The 27,084-nt window shown below is 40.2% G+C and overlaps 1 protein-coding gene across 1 annotated transcript; it reads right to left on the bottom strand.

The window, feature by feature from the left end:
* Positions 1–15,295: 15,295 nt before the first annotated feature.
* On the bottom strand, positions 15,296–18,550 carry LOC140525884 (antigen WC1.1-like). The gene is made up of 3 exons (XM_072641653.1): positions 18,131–18,550; positions 16,093–16,245; positions 15,296–15,467 (listed from the first exon to the last, which is right to left on the bottom strand). Exons 1-3 carry the CDS (start codon positions 18,267–18,269, stop codon positions 15,343–15,345), a joined length of 417 nt encoding a protein of 138 aa, XP_072497754.1. The 5' UTR covers positions 18,270–18,550; the 3' UTR covers positions 15,296–15,342.
* Between the last annotated feature and the right edge of the window lie 8,534 nt (positions 18,551–27,084).

Raw genomic sequence — 27,084 nt, 5'->3', positions numbered from 1 at the left:
TTTTGTACTTCCTTTTCCATTTGTTCAATTTTCCTTTTCAAAGAGATGTTCTCATCAGTGAATTCTTTTTTTATAATTTTAAAATCCTTGGCCAGTTTTTCTTCTATTTCCTTCTTCAGCTGTTCCAGGAGAGTTGTTTGTGCATGTGAGCAGTTTATAGTCCCTTCTGAAGTTTCAGATGGAAGTACAGTCTCAGTACTGACCTCTTTGGTATTTGTGTTTAAGACTCTATGGTTTTTTCACACTTACTTTGCTTTCTTTTATTCATAATGGTGATCGTGTGTTGTGGCTTCTGATTCTTTCAGTTAGAAGCTGTAGAACTTGGTGTTGAACTAACTTGTGTGAAAAAGCTAAGAGCAGGTTTTTGTTTTATATTTGCCTGATAAGCCCTGGGGTTAGCTTGTTAAGTGTGAGGGAGTGGTGGTCTGGTCACAGGAGATCTCTTCAGCTGAACTGAGGTAAAGGCAAGCTCAGAGGATGGTGATCCCAGCTGCCCTATTGTCTTCCCATTTCCCCAGGAGTACTGAGGCATGCCTAGATCCTGGTGCAAGTTCCCACCCCTCTTGGGGCTCCTCTCCTGGTGGTGAGGCTTGCCTAGGTCCTAATGTGTTTTTCCTCTGCCCTGGGTCCTCTGTTTTTCTGGTTTGCTTCCACCACAGTAGGAGGAATCCCCCTTAGCTATTTTCCTAGCCTCAAGTGTTATGAGACTATTTGCCACCTCTGCTGTTTCTGCTGATCCAGGATTTTTCTGGGGAAATATCTTATGGTTCTTTCAAGGTTATCAAGGGGGAAAGAGAGAGCATTTGCTGATCACTCCACCATCCTGGCTCCCAAAAGTTCAAGTAGGTGACTTACTGATGTTTAATCTGCAGGCTGAAAGTCTCAGGAGATGCTGCACTGATATCTCACACTCAGTGGCCACCACTCCTTCAGCTCTGCTGGTTTCCCACCCTCAGCTGCCTCTCTGACAGTTCTGCCTGCTCCTCTCAGGTTTCCCAGGACCCTTCCACGCCGCTGTCCTGGACGTGCTGTGATGTGCCCCGTGGGCTCATCCCCGTGGAACAGATCCTTCCTGTGGACCTTATAGTCTGTCCTGGGCTCCAAATACACCACAGTCTGTCTCTCACTGTATTCCACACCTCCAAAATATAGTCAAATTCTCCTTTCAGAGTTATCTGAAGGAGTTTGTCCAAGAGCTTAGGTGAGTCGTTGCTCTCACTCCGCCCCTTAAAAATATTTCATTTTCTTTAAAAACAGTTTAAAATTTATCCTGATGTTAAAAAAGTCACTGAATAATTATAGAGAAATTAGTTGAAAAACTTTTGAAATAATAGCTCTCTTTTCACCTTAAAGCAAAAATATACCTTTAAAATTGAAATTCATTAAATCTTAGTTGGTATAAAAATGACCTGAAGGAACTTGGATTCCCAAAGTACTATAACAAACTAAAATCTTAGTTATTGCAGAATTGCTTAAATATAACAAAATACTTTAGTAAAAAGGTATTGTAATGGAATCACACATTTGTGACAGTAAGAGAATGATCACAGGAAAAGATTACCACTTTTAAAATCCTTTTAAACAATGGGAACATCTTAAGGTGAGTCTTAAGTAGTTTACATAAATTTCTGCGCATGTTCTAATTCTAGATAAAAAACAAATTAATTTCCCAGTAAGATTACACAAAATGGCTCACACATTATACTGACTACTTGTTATTGATCATCGAAACTTACTATAGAAGGAAAAAAGCAGGGACATGCGGCATACCAAATATGACAGGATAAAACATGCTTGACTTTCTGAATTCAGATAAGAGTGAAATTCTCCAATCATGTAGCATCTGTTTCATAGCCAAACTTAGGAATAATCAAGTGGGAAACATTCCTTTTTAAAGGAACACAATAGAGAAACTGAGCCAAGAGGATCCCATCCTAGATTGAGGCTAGAATTGTCCCCTCTCTCCTTTTCAGATCTAAGCTTAAATCTGTCCACAGTACAGGATCACATTCCCTCTGAGTAAGTAGTGGCATTTCTCTCAGGTACTGATTTAATGCAGACAACTAAACCCAAATTCAAACTCAAAACAAAAATAGTTATGGTCCAAAATGCCTTTCACTTTAAACAGCAAGTCTCACTATTTACAACTTACAGCCAGATACAGTTATTTCCACTTTCATGAAGTTACAATAAACAATATCTATTTACCAGGACTTGCATGCATAAGAGATTCCATTTAACAACATTACTTCTCATTTAAAACTTGTCTTTATATAAATGCCAGTTGTTAAATATTCGTTCTATCTATTACAGTTTCTGAGCAAGCCATATTCATTGTTTAGAAAATACATAACATATATAAGTTCCTTAACTAGGGCTGATGATCTTGCCCACATAGATGGTTTCCAGGGGCCTTGGCAATTTTGAAAAATAAGGGGAATCTACGCGGACCCCAGGGAGGGGGTTGATATTAGTATCCCTGCCTGCTAACATAAAGGAAGACTGTTCTAAATGGGGAGAACCAATCTGGATAAATTTTCACTCAATTTCTTCCTTTCTATACACAGTAATCAATTAACAATTTTAGGTTTCAGCATTAAAACTGTAACTCCAAATAACTTAGTTAGCAATCTTACAACTTTCATAAATGATAGCCAAATTATTTTAGTTGTACCCTCTTTAACAGGAAAAAGTGAAAATACCTGGTTTTCTAAATGGTCGTTATAAAATATTATAAGTCAGCTTTAGTAGGACTGATAAAGTAACATAAAGTTTTACACTATTTTTTGAACATCTTTTAGTTTCAACAAAATTCATATTAAAAATTGCTTTGTCTAATGCCATTTCTAGATCACAATGGTCATTCAATTCTTACAATATAAGAGAATTTTACTACAGTTTAGAAATACAATAGTAACACAAGCAGTAAACTTTAGATGGCATTAATTTCATTTCCAAACCATCACATATAAAAATTATTTTAATTGATTTATTTTTATATTTTGACATTCATTTCCACAAAATTTTGAGTTTCAATTTTTCTCTCCATCTTGCCCCTCCCCCACTCCAAAGTACTTTGCATTTTGATTAGTCCTTCCCTCAATGTACCCTCCCTTCTATCACACCCCACCCTTCCCTTATCCCCATCTTCTCTCTTGTCTTGTAGGGAAAGATAAATTTCTATACCCTATTACCTGTATTTGTTATTTCCCAGCTATATGCAATAATAATTATCAACATTCATTTCTAATACTTTGAATTCCAACTTCTCTCCTTCCCTCCCTCCCTCCCTAACCATCCCCACTGAGAAGGCAAGCAATTCAGTATAAGCTATATATGTGTTGTTTTGCAAAAGACTTCCATAATAGTCATGTTGTGTAAAACTAACTATATTGCTCTCCATCATACCCTCTCCCCCCTTTTTTTATTCTCTCATTTGACTTTGTCCCTTCTCAAAAGTGTTTACTTCTAGTTATTCGCTTCTCCAATTTGCCTTCCCTACTATCATCCCCTTCACCCCACTTGTCCCTTTCTTCCCTACTATCCTGTAGTGTAAGACAGATTTTCATATCAAATTTAGTGAACCTGTTATTACCTTCTTAAGCCATATGTGAAGAGAGAAAGCTTCACTTTTTCCCTCTCACCTCCTCCCTTTTCTCCTCCATTGAACAAGATTTTTGTTATCTCTTTTATGAGTGATAGCCTGCCCCATTCCATTTCTCCCTTTCTCCTCCCAGTATTTTCCTCTCACCTTTTATTTAATTTTTTTATAGATATCATCTCTTTTGATTCAACTCAACCTCTATTCTGTGTGTGTGCAAGCGTGCATGTGTGTGTGTGTGTGTGTGTGTGTGTGTAATCCTTCCACCTACGCAAATACTGAGAAAAGTCTCAAGAATTACAAATATTATCTTTCCATGTAGGAATGTAAACAGTTCAGCTTTAGAAAGTCCTTTATCATTTATATTTCCTGTTTACCTTTTCATGCTTCTCTTGATTCTTGTGTTTGAAAGTCAGATTTTCTATTCAGTTCTGGTTTTTCATCATGAATGCTTGAAATCCCTCTATATCACTGAATGGCCATTTATTCCCTTGAAGTATTATGCTCCGTTTTGCTGGGTAGGTGATTCTTGGCTTTAATCCCAGCTCCTTTCACTTCTGCAATATCATATTCCAAGCCTTATGATCTCTTTATGTAGAAGTTGCCAGATCCTGTGTTATCCTGATTGCATTTCCACAATACTCAAATTATTTCTTTCTAGCTGCTTGCAGTATTTTCTCCTTGACCTGGGAACTCTGGAATTTGTCCACAATATTCCTAGGAGTTTCTCTTTTTGGGTCTCTTTCAAGAGATGATCAGTGGATTCTTTCCATATTTATTTTGCCCTCAATATCTGGGCAGTTTTCCTTGATAATTTCATGAAAGATGATGTCTAGGCTCTTTTTTATGATCATGGCTTTCAGATATTCCCATAATTTTTAAATTGTCTCTCCTGGATCTATTTTCCAGGTCAGTTGTTTTTCCAATGAGATATTTCACATTATCTTCTATTTTTTCAAACTTTTGGTTTTGTTTTCTAACTTCTTGGTTTATCTCATAGTCATTAGCTTCCCTGAATTCACTCTCTCTTTTAAAGAACTATTTTGTTCAGTTATTTTTTGAACCTTCTTTTCATTTGGCTAATTCTGCTTTTTAAAGCCTTTTTCTCCTCATTGGCTTTTTGGACTTCTTTTTCTGATTGAGTTAGCCTATTTTTAAAGGTGTTATTTCCCTCAGCATTTTTTTGGCTCTCCTTTAGCCAGCTGCTGATTTGCTTATCAAGGTCTTTTATGACCTGGGCCCATTTCATATTCATTTTTCGAGGTACTGGAGGCAGAATCCTTGACTTCCTCTCACAGTGTGCTTTGTTCTTCCTCATCTTAAAAGATGGGAGGAGACACCTGTTCACTAAGAAAGTAACCTTCTATGGTCTTATTTTTTCCCCTTTTTTGGACATTATCCAAGTCAGTTACTGGATTTCTGAATCCTTTGTCAAGAAGAGGGTCCTAGTGCTCCTCCTTCTCCCAGTACTGTACTCAAGGCTGAGATTCAGATCAGCTGCTCAATTCTCCCAGGGGTTTTAGGTGGGGGCAGGGCTGCCACTGAGGGCTGAGGTTCAGATCAGCTGCTCAATTCTGCAAGAAGCTTTAAGCTGAGCTGCCTGGACAATGCTTTCTTGGCCACTATAGTGGCCTGCTGCCCATTGCTGCTGCTGCCACCTCGGCCACCACCCGGAGCCAGTGCTGGACTCCACTCAGCTCAGCATCCCGTGAGATAGATCTTTCCTGTCAGCCTTCCGGGTTACCTGTGGCTGGAAACCTCTTTCACTCTGTTGTTCTGTAGTTTCTGCAGCTCTAGAGATTGTTGAGTGTAATTTTATAGGTATTTTGTGGGCTGTGGGGGAAGCACTAGAGTATATGCACCTTTCTACTCTGCCATCTTGGCTCCCATAAAAATTATTAACAGAATATTGGGCTTATGAAATGTAGATACTGGTTGGCTTGTGATCTTATACTGCTCTGGCCCATCCCCTATACTTCCCACAGTTGCAGAGGCTGGTTGTGGGGGAGTTGTGGATTTAGGAAAGGGGAGAAAGGGACTAGGGACCAGGGAGTACTGGGAGGTTGTGGAGTGCAGAACCTGAATTAAATTTCCGGGGAGTTATGCAGGAGGGAGTTTTGGTGGATATGGAGGAGGGTCCTTGAGGAATCTATGAGCTTCCTGATAGGAATTGCTCAGCTTTGGGGAAGTTGGAGCAGAAGCTCCAGGCTCTGGTGGTATGTGAGCAAGGACTGGGGTGTTTGAGAGGAGAGGATTCTCTGCTTGCATAGAGGGGTGGGCTTCAGGATGCCCAGGGACCCAGGGCAGTTGTCAGTGGTATTTCAATATAGCTGCTATGCTTCCTCCCTCCTTCCTTTTGCCAGGTGGAGGAGGATAACTCAAATTCACTACTATTCTTTAGCACCTTCTTCCCTTGATCTGATCTGGGATGAGAGGAGTTAACAGACTCTACTAAAATGTTTTTAGCTTTCCTAACTATTCACTACAGCCCTATCTCAGTGTTCAGAGTCAGGACTACAGGGATAAGAATCTTAATGGTTCTAACTTTTACTCAAGTAAACTTCAATTCTGTGTCCACTCCTTAAAAACTTCTTTGAAAGAGAGGGCTATGAATCTGCCAGTCAAAGTGAGGGAGAGTCTGAAAAAAGATCCAGTGGTGCCTAGTCCCCTCCCCTTTACTGGAGAGTTCAAAGCTTTGTCTCTGAGATGTCTCTTTTTCAGATCTATGCATTTTCCCAATTTGCCCTAGTGCCAAATAGTATAACAAATTCTGACCCATCTTAAAAATCAAATTAGGAGCGACACGTTTCACTTAAAAATATGACCAGAATATATTTGCCTTTTGATTGTTTCCCAATAAATAAAAACTTTTCTCTTTTGGGTAAGGTATGAAATGATTAAATGCTAGTCAGTCTGCCTCTCTGATATGAGGGGGGAAATATCCCCAATTCTTTCCTGTCTTTCCACCTTGAAAAACCTGGCAAGGATTAGAAGGTAGAGAGAGAGAATTTTACCAGCAACTTTCCATAAATTTCAAAACCTTTTATGCTTTCCTGAAACTTTCTACCCATACTGTTATCCTTCCTACATTCTTACTTTCTCCTGGTGAGTTTTGACTAAAGCCCCTTTAAAATTGCACATACCTTATTTCTTTCTGTTTCTGACCTGACACTGCCTTTAGCAATCTTATAAACTAAAGAGTGTAAGATTTGTTCCTCTCTTTCTGTCTCCCATCTATCCACTCCTCTGGTGCTGCTGCAATCAGAGAGGGGAGAGGGGGAGGGAAAGAGATAACTGCTTTCCAAAGTCCAGCTTCAGCTGGTTGCATTAACACACACACACACAAACGCACACACACACACATACACACACACACACTTTCATTCACAAAGACACAGACAGGACATATATAGACAATGAAAGGAAGAATCCAAAAACTCAGAGAAGATTATCAGAAATCCTCTGAACAAATCAGACCTTTTGCTTGGCTTTTCAGACCATGGTGGAGGTGAGGTAACAGGTTGTTTATGGCCTTATAGACCAAGTTTCCTAGGAGCAAATGGGGGGGGGGGGGAATCCTTTTGCCTGTAAACCTTAGAGATGGGTATAGAGTGACCACAGTTTATACCCTTGCCTCAAGGCATCCTAAGAGCGAGCAAATCCACACAGATCTCCACAGGGAGTCCCTCGTCTCCAAGCGGGTCTTGTGCCAGAGCCTGTCAGGGGTTCCCCTCTAGCCTCAGTAAGACTTCCTATGTATTTAACAGGTGAACTTCAACTATAGGGCTAGGAGAGGGAGAGGGTTTTGGAAGCTTAAGGGAAAAGGGAAGAGAGGAGAAGGTTACCTTCACTTGAAGAATGCTTGAGACCTCAGACTGTGCCTCATGTTGGGTGCCAAAAATATGATGACGGCTGGAAGAGGGGTGGAGGGTGAGAGTCGCACAGAGATCAAAATACCAGGGGCAGGTCTCCTGGAAGGAATTTGCAGATTGAAGCATTGTTGAGGTCAAGGTAAAGATTTACTGCACCTTTCAGTGGACCAGAGTTCTTAGGGAACCTGCAACGTTAGAGGGATACAGGTAAAGTTTATATAGGATATTCTATAGTGAAGCATATGCCAAATAGGCTAATTAGGTGATTCAGTGTGGGATAAGGGAGTGATTAAGGAGTGGTTAGTTCTTAAAGGAACTTGCAGTTTTGGTATCTACTGCACAGATATTTCACCCAGAGTTCATTGGGAAATAGCCCGGAGGGCTACCTGGAGGTGTGGTTTTAGGCCTGAAATATGGTGAGGGCTGATTGAGAAATACCCAGGCTGCTCTCCTCAAAGTCTTGTTAGACAAAATAAACGTAAGGAAGTATACATATAGCTAAGTTTAAGATACATATGATTGTTCAGTGAGCAGTAAATGTCATTACTACCCAGCGTACAGCCAATTCATTCAGTACATAGTTGGTTCAAACTAATAAGTTCTATAGGTATAACTGGCTTCTGTATCAGAAAGGGAGATAATGATTATTGCTGGGGCAGGCTGTGTCCTTGAGCTGGAGGAAACCACCTGGAATAGTGTTCTGAGGTTAGGCAGAACTGTTATTTTAAAAGAGAAATGTGATTTTAGAATTGGGGCCCAAGCACATGTACCCAGTCACCCCATCAGAGGAAGCCTTAGAGGAAGGGAAATTGTATGAAAGAAGGACAGATTTCAGAGGGCTTCAAATTCCTGGAAATGAAACTGTTTTACATGATCAAATCTTTGTAAGATTATGCTGGACAGCAAGTGGAGTAGAGGGACTTGAATTGATGTTTAATACTAAGTTCATAATAAATGATTCTTAGCTGTAAAAATCATTGTTATTTCAAATTATGAAGGAGGTACAGTTAAGTGCAATGCTGATGTAACTATATCATATATGATATAAATATATACATATATAACTGTCTGAGTTAGAAAGAAGTAGGTTATGGAAAGTGGGGAGGCTGATGATTCAGAGATTTGAAATATGCAAAGAGAAGCAACATATACAGTGAAGTTCTCAAGCATGGGAGATGAGTTATAAGAGAAGAAGACTGTGGACTGTGTACCAAGTACTAAACTGGGAAAAAGAGAGTTATACCAACTTTTTGACTCTTTGTGTTGTAGAAAAATGAAGGAGAAGAATGGGAAAGAATTTATTATCTATCCACAAGATGCTAAATACTTTATGAATATTATCTTAGGTGATGCTCTGTGAATTAGGTGCTCATAAGAACTTCATTTTTCTGGGGTAGCTTGGTGATGCAGTGAATAGAACATTGATCCTGGAGTCAGGAGCACCTAAGTTCAAATCTGGTCTCATACACTTGACACTTACTAGCTGTGTGACACAGGGCAAATCACTTACTCTCAAATGCAGAAATAGAGGCAGATTTGTTAAATGACTTTCCAGGGTCCCACAGCTACAAAGCGTCTCATGCTAGATTTGAACTCAATAGGAATCTTCAATGTTTACTCAAGCTTTTGATGCATCCTCAGTTGTACAAGATGCAAATACAATCTACTGGCCTGTGACAACCCATAAGACTTTGGTTCTAACACTAATCAACCAGGACAGTGTCAGCAGGAGAATGTTTATATGGAAATAATTGGTTTGGTTGAATTTGTCACTAAATCCACACTTACCAAATACATGTGTGACTTGCAAGTGTATAATTGCTGAAAGTTATCAAAGAAAGCTCAAAGGCCATGGAAATGTTAGATTTTCTACCCTGTTTGCTTAGTAGCTGAGTCTCAGATCACAAAAGGAAGAAGGATTCATTAGCAACTCCAATACAACCAGCTCTAGGGTTTGTTTGTTTGTTTGTTTTGAGAAATCAGTAAATGAAAGTATCTTCATTCCCTCACTTTAGAGTGGTGTGAATCTTCCCCTTTACGGGAATCTGATTTCTTTTCACTAAAACCTCCCATGTATACTGAGTCTTTTCAACTGTCCTGTCCTACTTCAGTAGACTACTTAGTATTTGGCAAATTTAAATAATGTAAAGTAAACTCTGGGCAACTTACCCTTTAACAATTTTTCCAACATAAAACAGAGAAGAACTGTACCCCTGGAGCCCACCTCCAATTAAAGTTGTCTAGTAATCAAAATTACTTACATGTATTTAGTGTGCTAAGCTTACAAAATGTTTCAAATATATCATTTACTTAGTCCTTAATTTAATTATTCCCTTTAATTTAGTCTTATTAATCTATTTTACCAAGAAGAAAACCAAAAAGGGAAAGTAAATTGCTTTCTCTGTCTGTTTCTGTCTCTGTTTGTTGTGTGAAGTTTGAATTCACTTAAAGGGAAACACTTGAGCCAAATGTGACCTCCAGGTCTCAGGCTCCCCACCCCTGCAATATCCCTTTATATAAACTGACCAAGTATGACTAACTAACTGATAGCAACTATGAATCATTGAGGACGTGCAAGCACACTGGGAAAGAATAGTGAGCTTTAGTATTAGACAATTAGGCAGCATTTATTAAATGCTTATTATATTCCTGGTGGTACCCTCACAGCCCCTCAGAGGTGCCTAAAACCCTGAGAGGACAAATAAGCATCTGCCCTCTGAGGCCTGCCAATGTGAGTAGGAGCTGAGAAATGAACTCCAGAGCATATGCTACAACAGAAAATGTGTAATTTTGTTTACTGTAATTTCTACAAACCCAGAGGATACAATGAGGGAAGCATAGCATTTCTCTTTTAAAGAAAACTTTCTCATTACAGGAGCAGTTGTTTGTCTTTAGTTTCAAAGAAAGCCAAAGACATCATGGGGGGATGCGTTGACTTGTATGTGGATGGTATTTAAGAAACAAAACCACCAAAGTCATCCAATACATTCTGGGTCATTTGTCCTGACTCTTATCTTGCCACTGGACTTGGATGACTCTGGAGAAGGGAGTGAGGCTGATGACTTTGTACAAGTCTGGCTCACTTCAATCTGGTCCAGTGTCCCTTTCTATAGTCTTCTCCCTGATGGCTTTGAAAGAAAAGCTTCCCTGGGGCAGAGGAAAAGGAATGACTAGAGAGAAAGCCAAGGCTGACAGTGAAGAGGGGGAGTAAAAAAGAAGAAGAACCTGGGAAACAGTTGTGCTATCGATTGGAAGGGTGGGACCAGACAGAAGAGTAAACAAGACCTCTCCTCACCAGCACAATAACGACTATTCTCAACAACTACTAGACGTACATATTGTATATGCTACAATAACTCACTCTAGAAGAAAGCACCTCATAAGTCCTATATAGCTGGCTATAGGTGCCAGGTTATACTGACTTGTTATACATTATAATATTTATTCTTCTGTATTATTAACAGAGCATGAATTGCATCCATGAATGCATAGAATAGGTGCTTTCAATGTGCTTATTGAAAAAAAAAGAGAATGTTTGAATCAACCTTATCTCACAAAGCAATGAATAAAGTACAATATGGAAATTGGGACAGAGTGGATAGGACAGGGCTTGGGAGGGGCAGAGAAGAGGAGGATCTGGGATAAGTTAACTTCATAGAAATATTTTCATTTTAAGTTCTAACCAGTGAGACATTTAAAAAATTCAAAAGACATGGTTTCTGGGTAATTAATCATTTTATTAATAATACTAGCATATTATCAATAAAAGGGGTCAGGGGAGGAGCCAATATGGTGGAGTAGAAAGACACACATATGCTAGCTCTCCCCCCACAGCCCATAAAATACCTGGAAAGAAAGACTCTTAAATTGTAGAGCAGCAGAAGTCACATAACAACAGAGTAGATGAGATTTCCAGCCCAGGGTGACCTGGAAGGCCAACAGGAAATGTCTGTCACATCAGAAGCAGAGCACAGCCCAGCCCAGCCTTGGCCACATGGCCGGCTCTGGGAAGAGGACACGAGCAAGCCTCGGGGCAGAATCCCCAGTCACAGTACCGGCAGTTCACAGATCCCTCAACCAACAGGCCCCAAAGGTCAGTTACAGGAATTTTTTTGGCTGGTGGAGAAGGAAGAAGGGCCTTCCCATAGCTCTGGCCTCAGAAAGCTGCCAGAGAGGCCACATTGGGCAGGCTGCAGCAGTTTCCACAGCAGCCCCTAGAGCAGCCCACATCCATTATTGGATTGTAAAAGCCCTGAGGGCACTGAGCAGCTGAGTCTTACCTTAGCCCTGTGTAGAAGCCCTGGGGTAGTTGATCTTTATCTCACACTGAATGGTGGCCCTGCCCCCACAGCTTTTCTGAATCTCAGCCTCCAGTGCTGACTTGGCAGAACTGGAGGTGAGGTAGTTGTGAAGAGGAAACTCCACTAAATTCTGGACACAAAAATCTCTACCCACTCCCAGGCCAGTGTACATGCTTGATTGTGCCATCTTGGAGGAACTGAGATCTTACAGATGCCCAGAGTATACCCTACTCTTGACAAAGGACCCAAAAGTCAAGTAACTGGTTGGGAAAATGCCCAAAAAAGGGAAAAAAAATAAGACTATAGAAGGTTACTTTCTTGGTAAACAGATGTCTTCTCCCATCCTTTCAGATGAGGAAGAACAATGCTTACCATCAGGGAAAGACATAAAAGTCAAGGCCTCTGTATCCCAAACATCCAAAATAATATTCAATGGTCTCAAGCCATGGAAGAGCTCAAAAAGGATTTTGAAAATCAAGTAAGAGAGGTGGAGGAAAAATTGGGAAGAGAAATGAGAGAGAAGCAAGAAAAGCATGAAAAGTGGGTCAACCCCTTGCTAAAGGAGACCCAAAAAAATGCTGAAGAAAATGACACCTTGAAAAATATGCTTACTCAATTGGCAAAAAAGGTTCAAAAAGCCAATGAGGAGAAGAATGCTTTCAAAAGCAGAATTAGCCAAATGGAAAAGGAGGTTCAAAAGTTCACTGAAGAAAATAGTTCTTTCAAAATTAGAATGGAACAGATGGAGGCTAATGACTTTATGAGAAACCAAGAAATCACAAAACAAAACCAAAAGAATGAAAAAATGGAAGATAATGTGAAGTATCTCATTGGAAAAACAACTGACATGGAAAAGAGATCCAGGAGAGACAATTTAAAAATTATGGGACTACCTGAAAGCCACGATCAAAAAAAGAGCCTAGACATCATCTTTCATAAAATGATCAAGGAAAACTGCCCTGATATTCTAGAACCAGGAAGCAAAAATAAATATTGAAAGAATCCACCAATCACTTCCTGAAAGAGATACAAAAGCAGAAACTCCTAGGAACATTGTGGCCAAATTTCAGAGTTCCCAGGTCAAGGAGAAAATATTGCAAGCAGCTGGAAAGAAACAGTTCAAGTGTTGTGGAACTACAATTAGGATAACACAAGATCTAGCAGCTTCTACATTAAGGGATCCAAGGACTTGGAATATGATATTCCAGAAGTCAAAGGAAATAGGACTAAAACCAAGAATCACCTAGCCAGCAAAACTGAATATAATGTTTCAGGGGAAGAAAATGGTCTTTCAATGAAATAGAAGACTTTCAAGTATTCTTGATGAAAAAAACAGAGCTGAAAAGAAAATTTGATTTTCAAATACAAAAATCAAGAGAATCATGAAAAGGTAAAGAACAAAGAGAAATCATAAGGGACTTACTAAAGTTGAACTATTTACATTCCTACATGGAAAGACAATATTTATAACTCTTAAAACTTTTTTCAGTCTCTGGGTAGTTGGTGGGATTACACACACACACACACACACACACACACACACACAGATAGAGAGAGAGAGAGAGCACAGCGTGCGTTGAATAGGAGGGGATCATATCTTAAAAAATGAAATTAAGGGGTGAGATAGAAATATATTGGGAGGAGAAATGGAGGAATGGAATGGAGCAAATTATCTCTCATAAAAGAGGTAAGTAAATGACTTTTCAATGGAGGGAAAAAGGAGGGAGGTGAGAGAAAAAAAAAGCTTACTCTCATCACATTTGACTAAAGGAAGGAATAAAATTCACACTCATTTTGGTATGACAACCTATCTTACGATACGGGAAAGTGGGGTGAAGTGGATAAGCAGGGTGAGGAGAATGATGGAAGGGAGGGCAATGGGAGGAGGGAGCAATTAGAAGTCAACACTCTTGGGGAGGGACAGGATCAAAAGAGAGAATAGAAGAAATGGGCAAGATAGGATGGAGGGAAATATAGGTAGTCTCACACAACATAACTATTATGGAAGTCATACGCAAAGCTACACAGATATGGCCTATATTGAATTGCTTGCTTTCCCAGTGGGGATGGGTGGGGAGGAAGGCAGGAAGAAAAGTTGGATCTCAGAGTTTTAGGAACAACTGTTCGGTATTGTTCTTGCATACACCTAGGATATAAGAAATACAGGTAATGGGGTATAGAAAGTTATCTTGCCCTACAGGACAAAAGGGAAGATAGAGATAAGGGAAGGCAGGGATGTTAGAAGGGAGGACAGATTGGTGAATACGTGTAATTAGAATGCTCAGTGTTTTGGGGTGGGAGGAGGGGAGAAATGGGGAAAAAAATTGGAATTCAAAATTTTGTGGAAAAAAACAAATAATAAAAATAAAATAAAAATTAAAAAATGAGTAAAATAAAATAAAAGGGGTCAGTTAAACTCTCCAGTTCTAAGTATTCTTATGGAACCCACTTAATGGTAATAAGACCTTGGAAGAGTGGGTATTTCTGACATAACTTTGATGAGTAAATAATTAATGAAAGAGAATGAATATTATAATAAGAGGTGGACCTATTCTAATAAGGGATGGAGGATATGACTTAGATCATCTCATTTACTTCCAAGTCACCCCCAGGTTTGGATAACTTAATCAAAGAATTTATTCCTATTTAATCCTGAGTAGAACATCATCAGCAGGAATTCATCTAGACAAGATGGTCTAGGTGGTTGACATTTTTGGCAGAGGTCAATAATGTCCTTGAACAATTTACCTTCAAACAAACAAATAGGACAGGAAAGGAGTTTGAATCTCCTCCATAATTCTTGTTAGTTATCATTTCTCTCACCAGCTAGGTCACATGTATAATGTTGTAGCAAAAATCTGAGTTATGATGTAAATAGGACCATGAATTTATCCCCGAATGAAGGGAGGCTCTTACAGAAGATAGCAGGAAAAAATGGAAGGAACTAGGATCAATGATTCAAAGTCTTCCATCCAGCTAAGAATCAACATGAGATCTCCAAGTCTGGAGGAGTACAGGAAAAGACTAGCTTATGTAGACTGGTAATTCAACAGAGAAGGTTCTTTTCTGAAGATTTGTGTTCTCTATAGTCCAGAGTACATGCCTGGACTCTTAATAAAGTACTTTTGCTTACACAGAAGTTTTTTGAACAGGTGAGAAGGCTTATTATTTTATTGATGAAGGGTAGCAAGGCAAATGAAATCATGCTGTAGATAAAGGACCGAATAAAAAGAGAGAGAACAGAGGTTAGAGGAAAAGATTCAGGTAAAGGAAAGTTTAAAAATGAAGACAGAGGCAAACAAGAAGTTTGAAAGAAGAAAATTTCAGAATTAAAGGTCCTGAAGGAGAAGCATTTTTGATAGAGGCAAAGGTCCTACGCTGGTGGGCAAGGATAGGAGAGCAGAGAGGTGTTTATCACACGTGAAGGGGAAATCTTCAATATTGTTCTCTCAGGACAGTGTTTGAGGGCAGGTGAATCCTAAAACTATTTCAAGTATCACAGGAAACTGATTCCACTCCAATTCAGTTCAATAAGTATTTATTAAGAAAATGCTTTTAGCTGATGGTCTTAAAGTGACATCTGAGGGACACCAATCTCAGCTTCATCATACCCCAGTTCCTCAGAGGACATTGATGGGTCATATTCTCCCATCCTGGAATCAGGGGATCCCCCAAAGTATTCAGGATGCTGACCTAGAAGCAAGAAAATGGAGCTGAATTTGTAGCTGTTTCTAGACAATAGAAAGAAGTCTTTGGTGGTGGTACAGTTGGGTGAAAAGAACCACCTTCAAGACCTGGGTGAAGAATTTCTTCTCAATCATGATGCACCATTGACAGGAGAGAGAACAGGAGTGACCAGGAAAGAAAAAGGGCTAAGGAAAAGTTTTTCTTTACAGTGAGGGTGCATTGGGGTCACAGGTAATGGGAGCCTGGAGAAGGCAGCTTCAGAAACCCAGGGCCTGCTCATTTTGTTGCTTAGCAACATCATTGTGGGTTCAATTGTCCCTGGTACATATGAAAAATGTCATTATAGAGAATTATTAATGCATTGACAAAATGTTTTTGACATATATATGTATGTATGTATGCACAGAGAGAGAAACACATTTATACAATTGAGTGTATAAAAGCATGTGTGTATATGTGCACATGCATGTATGTATCCATTTTAATACATAGGCATATTTTTATATAGACGTGTTTGTGTTTTCACATATGTATATGTGCAGTCAGTGTCACCCCCTCCTCTTTCAAAATAAGTCCGTTCACAGCTAGAATTTCACTTGTCAGATCCATAATTCTGTTGGGAACCACTCACCTGTCTTTGATTCCCTGTGCTCGTCTGATTCATCCGTAGGCCCCAGAATACCACCCTCATTCATCTGGGGAACAGAGGGAATTTCAAGCCCAGGTAATTCTTCAACATCATCATACCCATCACCTGGGGGATCATCAGGCCAACTTGAGATATCTGAAAGATAGATGTTAGTTTTGTTTTCAACACAATTTTTGTGAAAGTGAAGAGTGGCGACTGTGCATGTGAAAACAAACATGTAATTTAATTTTCTTTTTACTATATAAGGGAGTATCAGGAGATGTTCAGATCTGAATTCAGTTGAAGAAGACAATTTAAGGTTCAAGTTAGAGACCTGACCTTTCACTAAGAATCACCAAAGTGGGAAATGGACCAAATGTTCCCTCATGCAGGACAATGATTTCAGCTCTCTTGGTGTTATTTTTCCTTTCATTTATTTTAGCTTCAAAACACTACTCTCTTAATTTCTATTATCTCACTGCTTATCACTGGTGCCAGCTTCAAGGAGGAAATCACTTAGCCCAGAACTTTCAACTCTGTCATAAGTCATAGTGACCCTAAGACAGAATACACCAGAGAGAGTAAGTTGATTTCCTGAATCATGCTCCAGATTCAGATGCCTCTTTAAGCATCATTCTGCCCATAAAATCCAGCTCCACACCCCTTTCAGGAGCCTAGTCACCTATCATACCAAACCTGGCTCCCTTTCTCCCTTCGCCGAATCATTTCACTGGTCTCAATCCAAACCTCTATCCCCCAAGCACATGTTTGGAGTTAGAGAATACCGAGTTGCCTAAGGAGCTATGGGATGTCTGGGATAGGGACAATCTAAGGGCAGCAAAGGAGCATTTTAGCTGATGCCACCCAGGTCAGAAAACTCCTTGGAAAATATTAGTCCTTGCTTCTAAGGTCTGCCCTTTCCTAATATTTGGAGAAAGTGCAATTTGGCTTTTCCCTTTATTTCCCTCTGTATAGTATGAAAGCTTTTCTCTCACATCACCAAGTAGAAACCCTGAGGAGGAGAAGATGACAGAAGCAAATAGGAAAAGAAAACTCATCCCCCATCTCCATCCCTCAGGTTATATCTATCTACAGACTTCAGAACTATGTGATAATGTAATCTGACTCCAGGGAGGCCGAACTTAAACTGGGGGCACTTTCAGTCGTCAGTGAAAAGGATGAAAAAGTCACTATTTGAGATGATTAATCAAAGTGTTTTGAGTGAGACCAAGTGTCCTCCTAAACATGAAAGATACTCAAGCCTCTTTCCTGGAAGTCTCCATATTTGGGTGGTGAAGAACTTGACTGACAAGACATTAATAATGTAAAACAAGCTATATGTTCTAAAAATTAAAGCATGTCACAGGGATGTCCTAACAGAAGGATGTTGTTCCTCCTGGAGAGTAGGGGAAAACATAAGCAAAACTGAAAGTTCGTTAGTGAGTGAAGGTCCTGGGGCTGGCCAGGGGGAGATAGTAGCTCTGCTCACAAGGATCAATACAATTCATGTGGATGAAAAAGTCCTAAGGGTATTGAAGGAGATTTCATCTAAAGCTTCATGTTATTAACTTTTAGGGACATTCAAATCTTTTTGCCCCAATTCTGTGCTTACCAAGAAAACTCCAGATTTAGAGGGGATGGCATAATATTATTAATCAATAATATTGTTATTGAGTTGGTTGTCATTTTAGAGAAATGAAATTATTGCATCTTTGAGTCGGCCCCATCCTGAACTTCTAGGCATCATAACTAGAGGGATCGAGACCTACAAAAGAACATCAGAATCAAAAGAACACAGAGCTCTGGACACTTTCCCTCTAGAGATGAAGTTTACAGTCCAGAATTGGGCTGGTGAACCTGCCTGCCCATATAGAGAATGGGAAATGGAAACTAAAATGCTATGGGTTGGGAGGGACTACAGCAGGCAGGTATAGGCAGAGATTTCTGAAGATACCAATGCCATAGATTCTGACAGTGACCAAAGCATATGGTTCATGTCCAGAGTGTCCAAGGGAAGAGGATGGGCAGAAGATGCACAAACCTGGGCTACTTCGAAGGTCCTCCATGTCCTCTGTCAAGTGGTAATCAATTTCTTGGTACACGGCTTCATTAATAGAATCTCTATATCTAGACAAAGCTGAGACAAATGTCCATGGATCAGAAATTTGGCCTGAGACCATCAACTCATATATGTTTCTCTTAGGGGTCCTCCTCAATCTGCTTTCTGTTTACACTCAGGTCACTACCTGGAGCTAATATGGATGCTTGTTCTGCCCCGCCCATGTTGTATGACCTTGGATGAAATCTCATAATTTACACAAGGTTTGTGCTCACAGCTTAGATTCTCCTTGGCCAATAGCAGTCAGAGTTATCTGGTGCTTGATAACTATAGCAAAACCTATGGGTCACACCCAGTCCTGAAGTTCTTTATTTAGCCTTGTCCAAAATCCCTATCCCTGTCATTACCTCTCTTCACTCACACACACCCTTGCCCATGTTATTCAGTGCCCCAGAGGTTGCCCACCTTGTTTCTGGATTCTCCCTCTGTGTATTTAAATTCCTAAGAGGATGAGGACCACGAGGAAAAGCACCCCTAAAATGATGCAGAAGATCCCAAGCAGAGAGAAGGTGCCAGAGTTCAAAGAAGTAGAAACTTCCTTAGTGATTGGTCCTTTGGAGAAGAAGAATCATAAGGCTCTGGATTATGGAAGAAGTTGTCAGACTCTCCAGGACAGCTCACTGAGGTTAGTAAGTAGAGAGGAGGGAAATCTGAGGCTCACCCTCAACCTGATGATCCTCCAACTGGGGAACACTTCCCCATCTGCACTGTAGAGGGGCCTGGGATAGGCCTGGATGCCCAAGAAAGGACAGTGGAGGAACCATCCTTTCTTATGGGAATTGAGCTCCAGATCTCCAAACTGGAAATTGGTAGGAGGGTGATATATTGTGGAAGAACATTCTATGAACCCCCCATATCCCTCCTCAGCCCCAGCCCACAAGTTTCTCCACAGGTTCTCAGGATTCTGGTACATTAGATCTCCTAAGAGGTGAAAGAAGGTTTCTGCTGTCAAATGAATCCCAAGTGGATACAACGGGAGTAAAGGAGTGGCAGAGCAATGTACCTTTTGTGGTCGATGGTAATGTTGTCCTCTCAACTGGAAGAAAATAGGAGAAAAAACATCTGAAGACTGGAGAGAGATCAGTTTGAGCTTGGCCTCTGGATCCTGCTCTGAACCTCTTATGATTTGGACATCCTCTCATAATGCTCCATCCAAACAGCCAAGGAAGACTCTTAGACCTAGATCCTCTTCATCCAATTTAAACTTAAGAAGATACTTAGAAATCATATGGACTGGAGTCAGAGGACCTGTTCTGAGTCAAATCCCAAATCCAGAAGCCAAAATTGGAAATTTGTGGAAGGGCCACATATTGTCCAATGAAGTTCTGTAGGTCTTCCAACCCTCCAACCGTAGCTCATAAGTTTCTCAGCAGATTGTCTGAAGTAAGAAAATTACTTCTCCAAGACATGAAAGATTCCCATAGTGAATGCATGTCTTCTATAACCTTCCTCCTGTCTCATAGACATCTCAAACTCAATGTGCCCAAAATAACACTCATTATCTCCTGTTATTTCTCCTCATCATCACACATCTTACATCACATTCCAAATTTCCCTATTACTATTGAAGACACTGCAACCCTCCCAATCATCCAGACTCCTGATCTTGTCTTAATCCTTCCACCCTCTCTTTCACTTTCCCCACAGATCTAATTAGGTAAAAACTCTTGTCATTTCCATCTCCCCAAGTTTCTTCTCTCCACTAATATAGACACCACTCTAATTCAGGTCCCCACCATCTCCAGAACTATTGCAAAACCTTCTGATGGATACTCCCCATGCCAATCTATCCTTTAATCAGTTGCCAAAGTGATCATTCTAGCTCGGGGATGGGGAACCTGTGGCCTTAAGGAAACATGCAGCCATCTAGGTCTTCAAGTGCAGCCCTTTGACTGAATTCAAACTTCACAGGAAAAATCACCTTAATAAAGGAATTTATTCTGTAAAACTTGGATTCACTCAAAAGGCCACATCCTAGGAACTAGAAGGCCACATGTGGCCTGAAGGTTGCAGCTTCTAGAGGGTACTTTTGGCCACTTGATTTTTGTTGTTGTCTAACTCTCTGTGACCCCATTTAGGGTTTTTTGTCAGAAATGCTGGAGTGTTTTGCCATATCCTTCTGTAGCTCATTTTACAGTTGAAGAACTAAGGGAAACAGAGATAAGTGACTTGCTCAAGGTCACACAACTAGTAAGAATGTGAGGCCAGATATGACCTTCAAGAAAATGAGTCTTCCTCACTCCAGGCCTGAGTCACCTAGCTGCCCACATCATGCTCGTGTTGAATAAAATCCCATTGTTCTCTATTACCTCCAGGATCTAATAGAACTCCCCTGTCCTTCACAGTTCTTTAAAACTTGACCTCATTGTACCTTTCAATAATTCTTATATATTGCTCCTCTCCACACACTCTTACTACTCAGCTATACAGGTCTGCTCCCTGTTCCTTACACATGATACTCCATCTCTGCACCTGAACATTGGTGTTCTGGCTCTCCTTATATGAAATGTTCACCCTTCTTACATCCCCTCTTGTCATGCTGAGCCCCATTCATGACTCAACTGAAATATTTCCTTCAAAAAGAAGCTGTCTTGAGACATGCCTGATGGTTAAACTTTCTTTTCTAATTTACCTTCATCCTACTCTGCAAGGATCTTCTACATATCTAGTTATTTACATATTGTTTCCCCCATTATATTGTAAAGCTGTTTAATATCTTGGAATGTTTTTACCCTTCTTTCTGTTACCAGGACTTAGTACAATACCTGGCACATAGTAAGCACTTATTAGTAAATTCTTGGGGATTGATTGGTTTTGAGCCACTCTAACATGGACTAGAGCTGAGGGAGAGGGAGGCTGAACATTATACCTTTTTGGAAAGCTAAGAGGTAGGTATTAGGTGGTGAAATGGATAGAGCACTGAGCCTGGAAGAAAAGGAAGATCTGACTTCAAATGCAGTCAGTCTACATCTTAGCAACACTAGGGTACTGACTCTGGGCAAAGTCATTTAACTTTTATTTTCCTCAGTTCTTCATCTATAAAATGAGAAAACACTGGAACAGGAAATAGCAAATTTCTTCAGTATCTTTCCCAAGAATACCCCATGAATGTAGTTCATGGAGTCATGAAGAGACAGATACAAATGAATGATGTGATGAAATTATCCTGTCCTTTTCACTGGAAGACAAACTAAAACAACTGTGACTATAGGTAGGGACCAAACTAGGCGTATTGACTCTGAATTCTGCTGCAGTCCTCTGTCATTTAAATATCTGCCCAAGATATGCTATCCAAACAACTCAAGAAGGTTCCCAATTCCTCTACATATGTTTCCCCAGCAGCTTAGGGAGAGGGCTGGTGGACAGAAGAGAGATTTTAAGTTTGGGATTTAAAGGATCTATATTCAAAAATTTCCCAGCAAGTTATACTTACTAGTCTGTGTGATCTTATGACAATCACATAATATGCCTGGACTTATATTTCCTACTCTGAAAAACTTAGAATGTTGACCATTAATTTTACTTTCAGTTCTAAATTCTATGACCCCAGGATCAGATTACAGCCTCCCCGGTACCAGATGACACACCTGTGGAAGCTCCATTTAGATGCACACTCCAGCCCCATGTCTATTGAGCTAGAGCTCAATATCTATCCTCAGAGCTCCCAGCCCCATCTTATGTCCTTCACACTCACCTGAGCACATGACACCAGCATCCTCCTCATGCTTACAGTCATTTTGCCCCCAGGGCCTTGCAGGGCAATCCCACAGAGAGGACTCCCCCCCTCTGCACTGTACCTCATCCAACCAAATGGTCCCATTTCCTGGACCAAATGCAGGCCATTTCAGGGTTGACAGAGCAGAGCCACAGCCAAGTTGCTGACAAACCACATTAGCATCTGCTAAGTCCCATGAGTCATCACATACTGTCCCCCAAGAGCCATTGTGCCAGATCTCCACTCTTCCAGAGCATGGGGTCTGTCCTCCAATGAGCTGGAGTTTGTCTTTGTCTGAAAAGGAAGCAGACTCCCCTGTTACACTCCCAGCTTGAAAGTGAACAACCTCTGAGAGCCCCAGATACAGAGAGAAATGAACCGAGATACCTGTGCAGGGACCAGAGGTTGGGCAGTCAGTGACCTTCCTTCCTGCAGAGAGAAGACAATGGGAAAGGACTGAGTTAAACCTAAAATATCATTTGGGCACTAGATCTTCCCGTTTCAGGACAAGATTCCCAAAAATCCCTTAATTTACTCCTTAAATACATTATAGTAACATCTTTATCTCATTAAAGGAATTGTTGAACACATACTATGAGCTATGAATTGAATTAAAATATATATATATATATATATATATATATATGCACATATGTAAAATGCAAAGTGCCTACCTTTAGGGAGTTCAGAGTCTAATTGAAGAGAAAGTACATGAACATAAAGTGGAGATTCTATAAGGAGACAGATGAAAGGATCCCATGGAGAGAGTCAAGAATTCTGAGGCAAACTCAGGCTGCCTACTAGATGAGGTAGTGCTGGACAAAAGATGCGGAGAGAGTGAACAGCTATAGTGATAAATAGGGAGGTCCTTCTTTTTGTAAGAGGATGGAAAGAAGAAAAATGAGAAATTTTGAAAACCACAAGATAAGATTGAAAGGAATTTCAGTCAGATTTCTTCTTACAGGACTAGGTGGCTCAGCTGTCTGATCTAAATGTTCAATTGAGGGTTGAAGGAAAGCAAAAGTCAAGTGAACAAGTCAATAACCATTTTAAAGCAAATACTATGTGCCAGGCACTGAACCAAGCCCAGGTGATACAAAGAAAGGCAAAAAAACCATCCATGACTTCAAGGAGTTCAAAGTCTAATTGAGGGAGAAAAGTGAAAATAGCTCTGTGCAAGTATGATATAGAAAGGAGAAATTGGAGAAAATCAACAGAGGGACAGCACTAGCATTAAAGAGCTTTCTATGTGGAAGGTAAGACTTCAACTGGGACCTAAATGAAGTCTCTAGGTGGTAGAGTGGATAGAGTGTTGGGGCTGGAATCCAGAAAACATGTCTTCCTGGGTTCAAATGTGGCCTCAGATACTTAGTAGCTGTGTGACTCTTGGGAAATCACTTAACCATGCTTGCCTCAGTTTCCTCACTTGTAAAATAAGTTCATGGGAAGAAATGGCATAAACACTTTTCCAAGAAAATTCCAAATATGATCGCAAAGAACTGGACATGACTGAAATTACTCAACAACAACAAATGAAGCCAGGGAAGGCAATAGATAGAGATAAGGAAGGAGAGAATTATACACATGGGGAGAACCGGTGAAAATGCAGTCATGAGACAGAGTGTCTTGAACAAAGAACAGAGGAGATTGATGTCATTGAATTGAAGAGTATATGGAAGGAAGTAAGGTGTTGTAAGAATAGAAAGGTAGGAGAGGGTCAAAATATGAATGACTTTGAATGAGAGGATTTGATATTGGATTTCAGAGAGAACAGGAAGCCATGAAGAATATTGTTTGGGAATGGAGAAGTGACATTGTCAGACTTGTGCTTTAGGAAGATGAATGTAACAGCTGAGTTAAGGACAGACTCAAATTAAGAGAGAACTGAGACAGAGGGATCAACCAGAAAGCTCTTCCAAGAACCTAGCATGAACCTGGACCAGTGTGGCATCAGTGTCAGAAAGCAGAAGGAGCTATGGATGATAGATGTTACAAAAAGAGCATTAACAGGACTTGGCAAGTGATTGCATATGGCAGGACAAAAGAGAGAGAAGATTTGAGAATGACTAGGATGCTGGTGGTGTCCTCGGTAATAGGGACATTACAAAGATGGGAAGGTATAGGGTGAAATATGTTCAGTTTCAGATGTATTAAATTTAAGATACCTACAGAAAATCTAGTTCAAAACATTCAGCAGGAAAAGTAAGACTGGAGGTCAGGACAAAGCATAGGATTAGATAGATAAACCTGAGAACCATCTACGTAGCATTGATGTTTTAACCCAGTGAAACTAATGAGATCATCAAGTGAGACAATATTGAGTGTGAAGAGATCCCACGATATGCCCTTGGAGAACATCAATGAGTAGTGGGAGATTAAGGGAGAGATGTCAGACAAGTAGAAGGAGAACCAAGAAACAGCAGTGTCATGGAATTATAGGGAGAAGACAATATCAAGGAGGAAGTGGTGATTGAGTGTCAGTGGCTATTGAGAGGCTGTTAAAGTATGAAGACTGAGAAAAGTCCATTAGACTTGATAATTAAGGGATGGTTGATTATTTTGGAAAGAGTTGTTTCAGGTAAATGATGAAACTTGAAGACATTGCATAGTTAAGATGAGAGTTATGCAAAAGGAAGTGGGAGCATCTATAGCAAATTAGCCTTCATAAGAACTTTACCCACCAAAGAGATGAAAAATATAGGATGATAGCTAGCAGGAATGGCTAGATTTAGTGAAAGTTTTTAAAAGACTGGGGAGACGGATATGTTTGTATGTGTTAGGACAGTAGTTAGTAGACATGAATTGCTTTGGCAAGAAGAAGGGTCATCCCCTTGTGTTGTTGTTATTATGTTTGTCCTTCATTCTCAAAGAGGACCATGACATCAAGATGATGACATGACTTGTAGTTGACTTTGATTTGAGGGAGGGAGGGCTGTGCAATCTCACTTTCTCCTCCTGAGTCCAGTGACCTTATATTCATCAGTATGGCTGTAGATGGCCCAGGATCCAAGGTGAGACCCTGACCCTTTCAGGCTAAGATCTTATCTCATTCACACTTCGAGTGAGATACACACATTCAATTAATAGGCTTCTTTAAATTACTCAAGGGATGGTCTCGTTAATAAAAAAAAAAAAAACACCTAGGGGAATACCCTCAAGGTTCCTGGGTAAAAGAGCAAGGTCATCTCTTTGTGTGAGATAGGGGTGAAGTGATAGTGACAAAAAGTATCTGGGTGATATGAAATATGGAAGGAAGAATAAGGAAATCTTGATGAATGACTTCAATTTTTCTAGTGAAATATGTGGCAAAGATGAGAGGAAAGGGGAGAGGAGGCTTGAAGAGTGATGGAAAAGTTTGGAAAAGCCACTTTGGAAAGGAGGCTAGTGTATCAGTAAGGGAGGCATAAAAGTATTCATTTGCTCCAGTGAGGGCCCAGTTAAGATTATGTAACATATTATGGTAAGCTAAGTGAGCATGGTTTCATGATTTCCCTCAGCTTCATCCAAGACAGAGAAATGTTTCCTGAGTAGGAGCAAAGGTTGTGGATGGTGAGAAGAAACTAGGATTGAGGCCTGAAAGGGTAAGTTTGGAGACAGTAAATGGGCACAAGAGGCTCAATAGAAGAGGGTATATACAGATATGAACCAAATCATTGAGAAATCAAGCAGGAGAGTTTGGCCAGTGCAAGGACGATGACCTTGGAAAGAGATGAGGAGTGGAGGTCATTTTGAGGATGAAGAATAGAGTAAGGGATTGCAAGACAATAGGAGAGGTGTAAGAATCATCAATTACGATCCAATAAAGGAATTTCAGAGTTTACAAATGTGTAAGTGGAACACGTGTATGTGATAGCAAAATCATCTTTTCGTGTCTCTGAGTTGGATGGAGGTCTGTGAAAATGAATACAATGAAGAACTGGGTGGTTAGGATATTTGAGAGAATATTTAATCTGCTACGAGAACAGGAATTGTGGTGGAAAGACTGACTCACAGCTTGTTCACATCAAGGTTTAGTCAACTAAAATAAAATATGTGAGGTCTTTGTCACCTAAGTCCTACTAATCCAAGTCACTTCAACTGTTTACTTAAATGGATAAAAATCAATTTAGGTCTAGATCTTGTACACTGATTGGACTAAAAATATAACCCCATTAAAAAGGAGTCAAACAGAAGAGATGAATGTAGTTACCTTCACATGTTATAATGGCTTCCTCTCCCTGCTGGCAAGAATTCTGGTTCCAAGATTGAGAAGGACACTGCCAGAGGAAGGATTCTTGACCTTCGCAGTTGATTTTGTCTATCCATCGGGTCTGCAAACTTTTTGGGGGGCTCGACCATGTTTCAATATGCCCCTTTGTACCACAACTCAGATGTCGGCAAATCACTGATACAGTATTGTAATCCATGGAGTTAGAACAAACACTACCCCATGTTCCATTGTAGAAAACCTCTAGCCACCCGGAACATGTATGATCCTCGCTCATTAGTCTGAGATCCAGAGATTCTGTAAATAGAGTGGAAGGTATGGCACAATCAGAGCAGATATTTGTTCAAATATACTCTGGGTCTCATTCTTCTGGAAAGTATATTAGGTTCTCTCTCTTTGCTGGGGAGTCTCCACTGGATAGACACAGACCCCACATCATTTTCTGAATTACTTCCATTATATTTCTGTACACTTCTCTCTGTCTTGTCTCCTCTATAGATAAAGACAAGCATGCTTTTACTGTGGTTTCATTATGCAGTTTTACAGGGTCAAAATCGTGTTTGTCTGTAAATCACCAAAGTAAAGCTAATCTGAAGATACATAGTTTATACTAATTACGTGTATAGCACTCTAACAGGAAATGAAGGTATAAGGAATACACAGACATGCACACACACATACATACATACATACATACATACATACATACATATATATGTACTTCTATGTATGTATATACACATGCATATGTATTTTCATAAGGGAGAAGGCCCACCTATACAATTGATGGAAAAGGAAAAAGTCACCCTTTAGATAAGGGCATTGCTCAGAAACTAAACTCTAGGGAGGATTCTGTTTGGGGCAGGACATCCTCCTCCCCTGTCCCAGCTCCTTCTCCCTCAGGTTTCTAAGCCCCACCTCCTCAGGACTCCTCTAAGTCCTTCAGTTAGTGGA

This window comes from Notamacropus eugenii, chromosome 2 (assembly GCF_028372415.1).
Source record: "Notamacropus eugenii isolate mMacEug1 chromosome 2, mMacEug1.pri_v2, whole genome shotgun sequence".
Lineage (NCBI taxonomy): Eukaryota > Metazoa > Chordata > Mammalia > Diprotodontia > Macropodidae > Notamacropus > Notamacropus eugenii.
The sequence above is the reverse complement of the archived record's forward strand: the minus strand, read 5'-3'. Positions and strand labels throughout refer to the sequence as shown.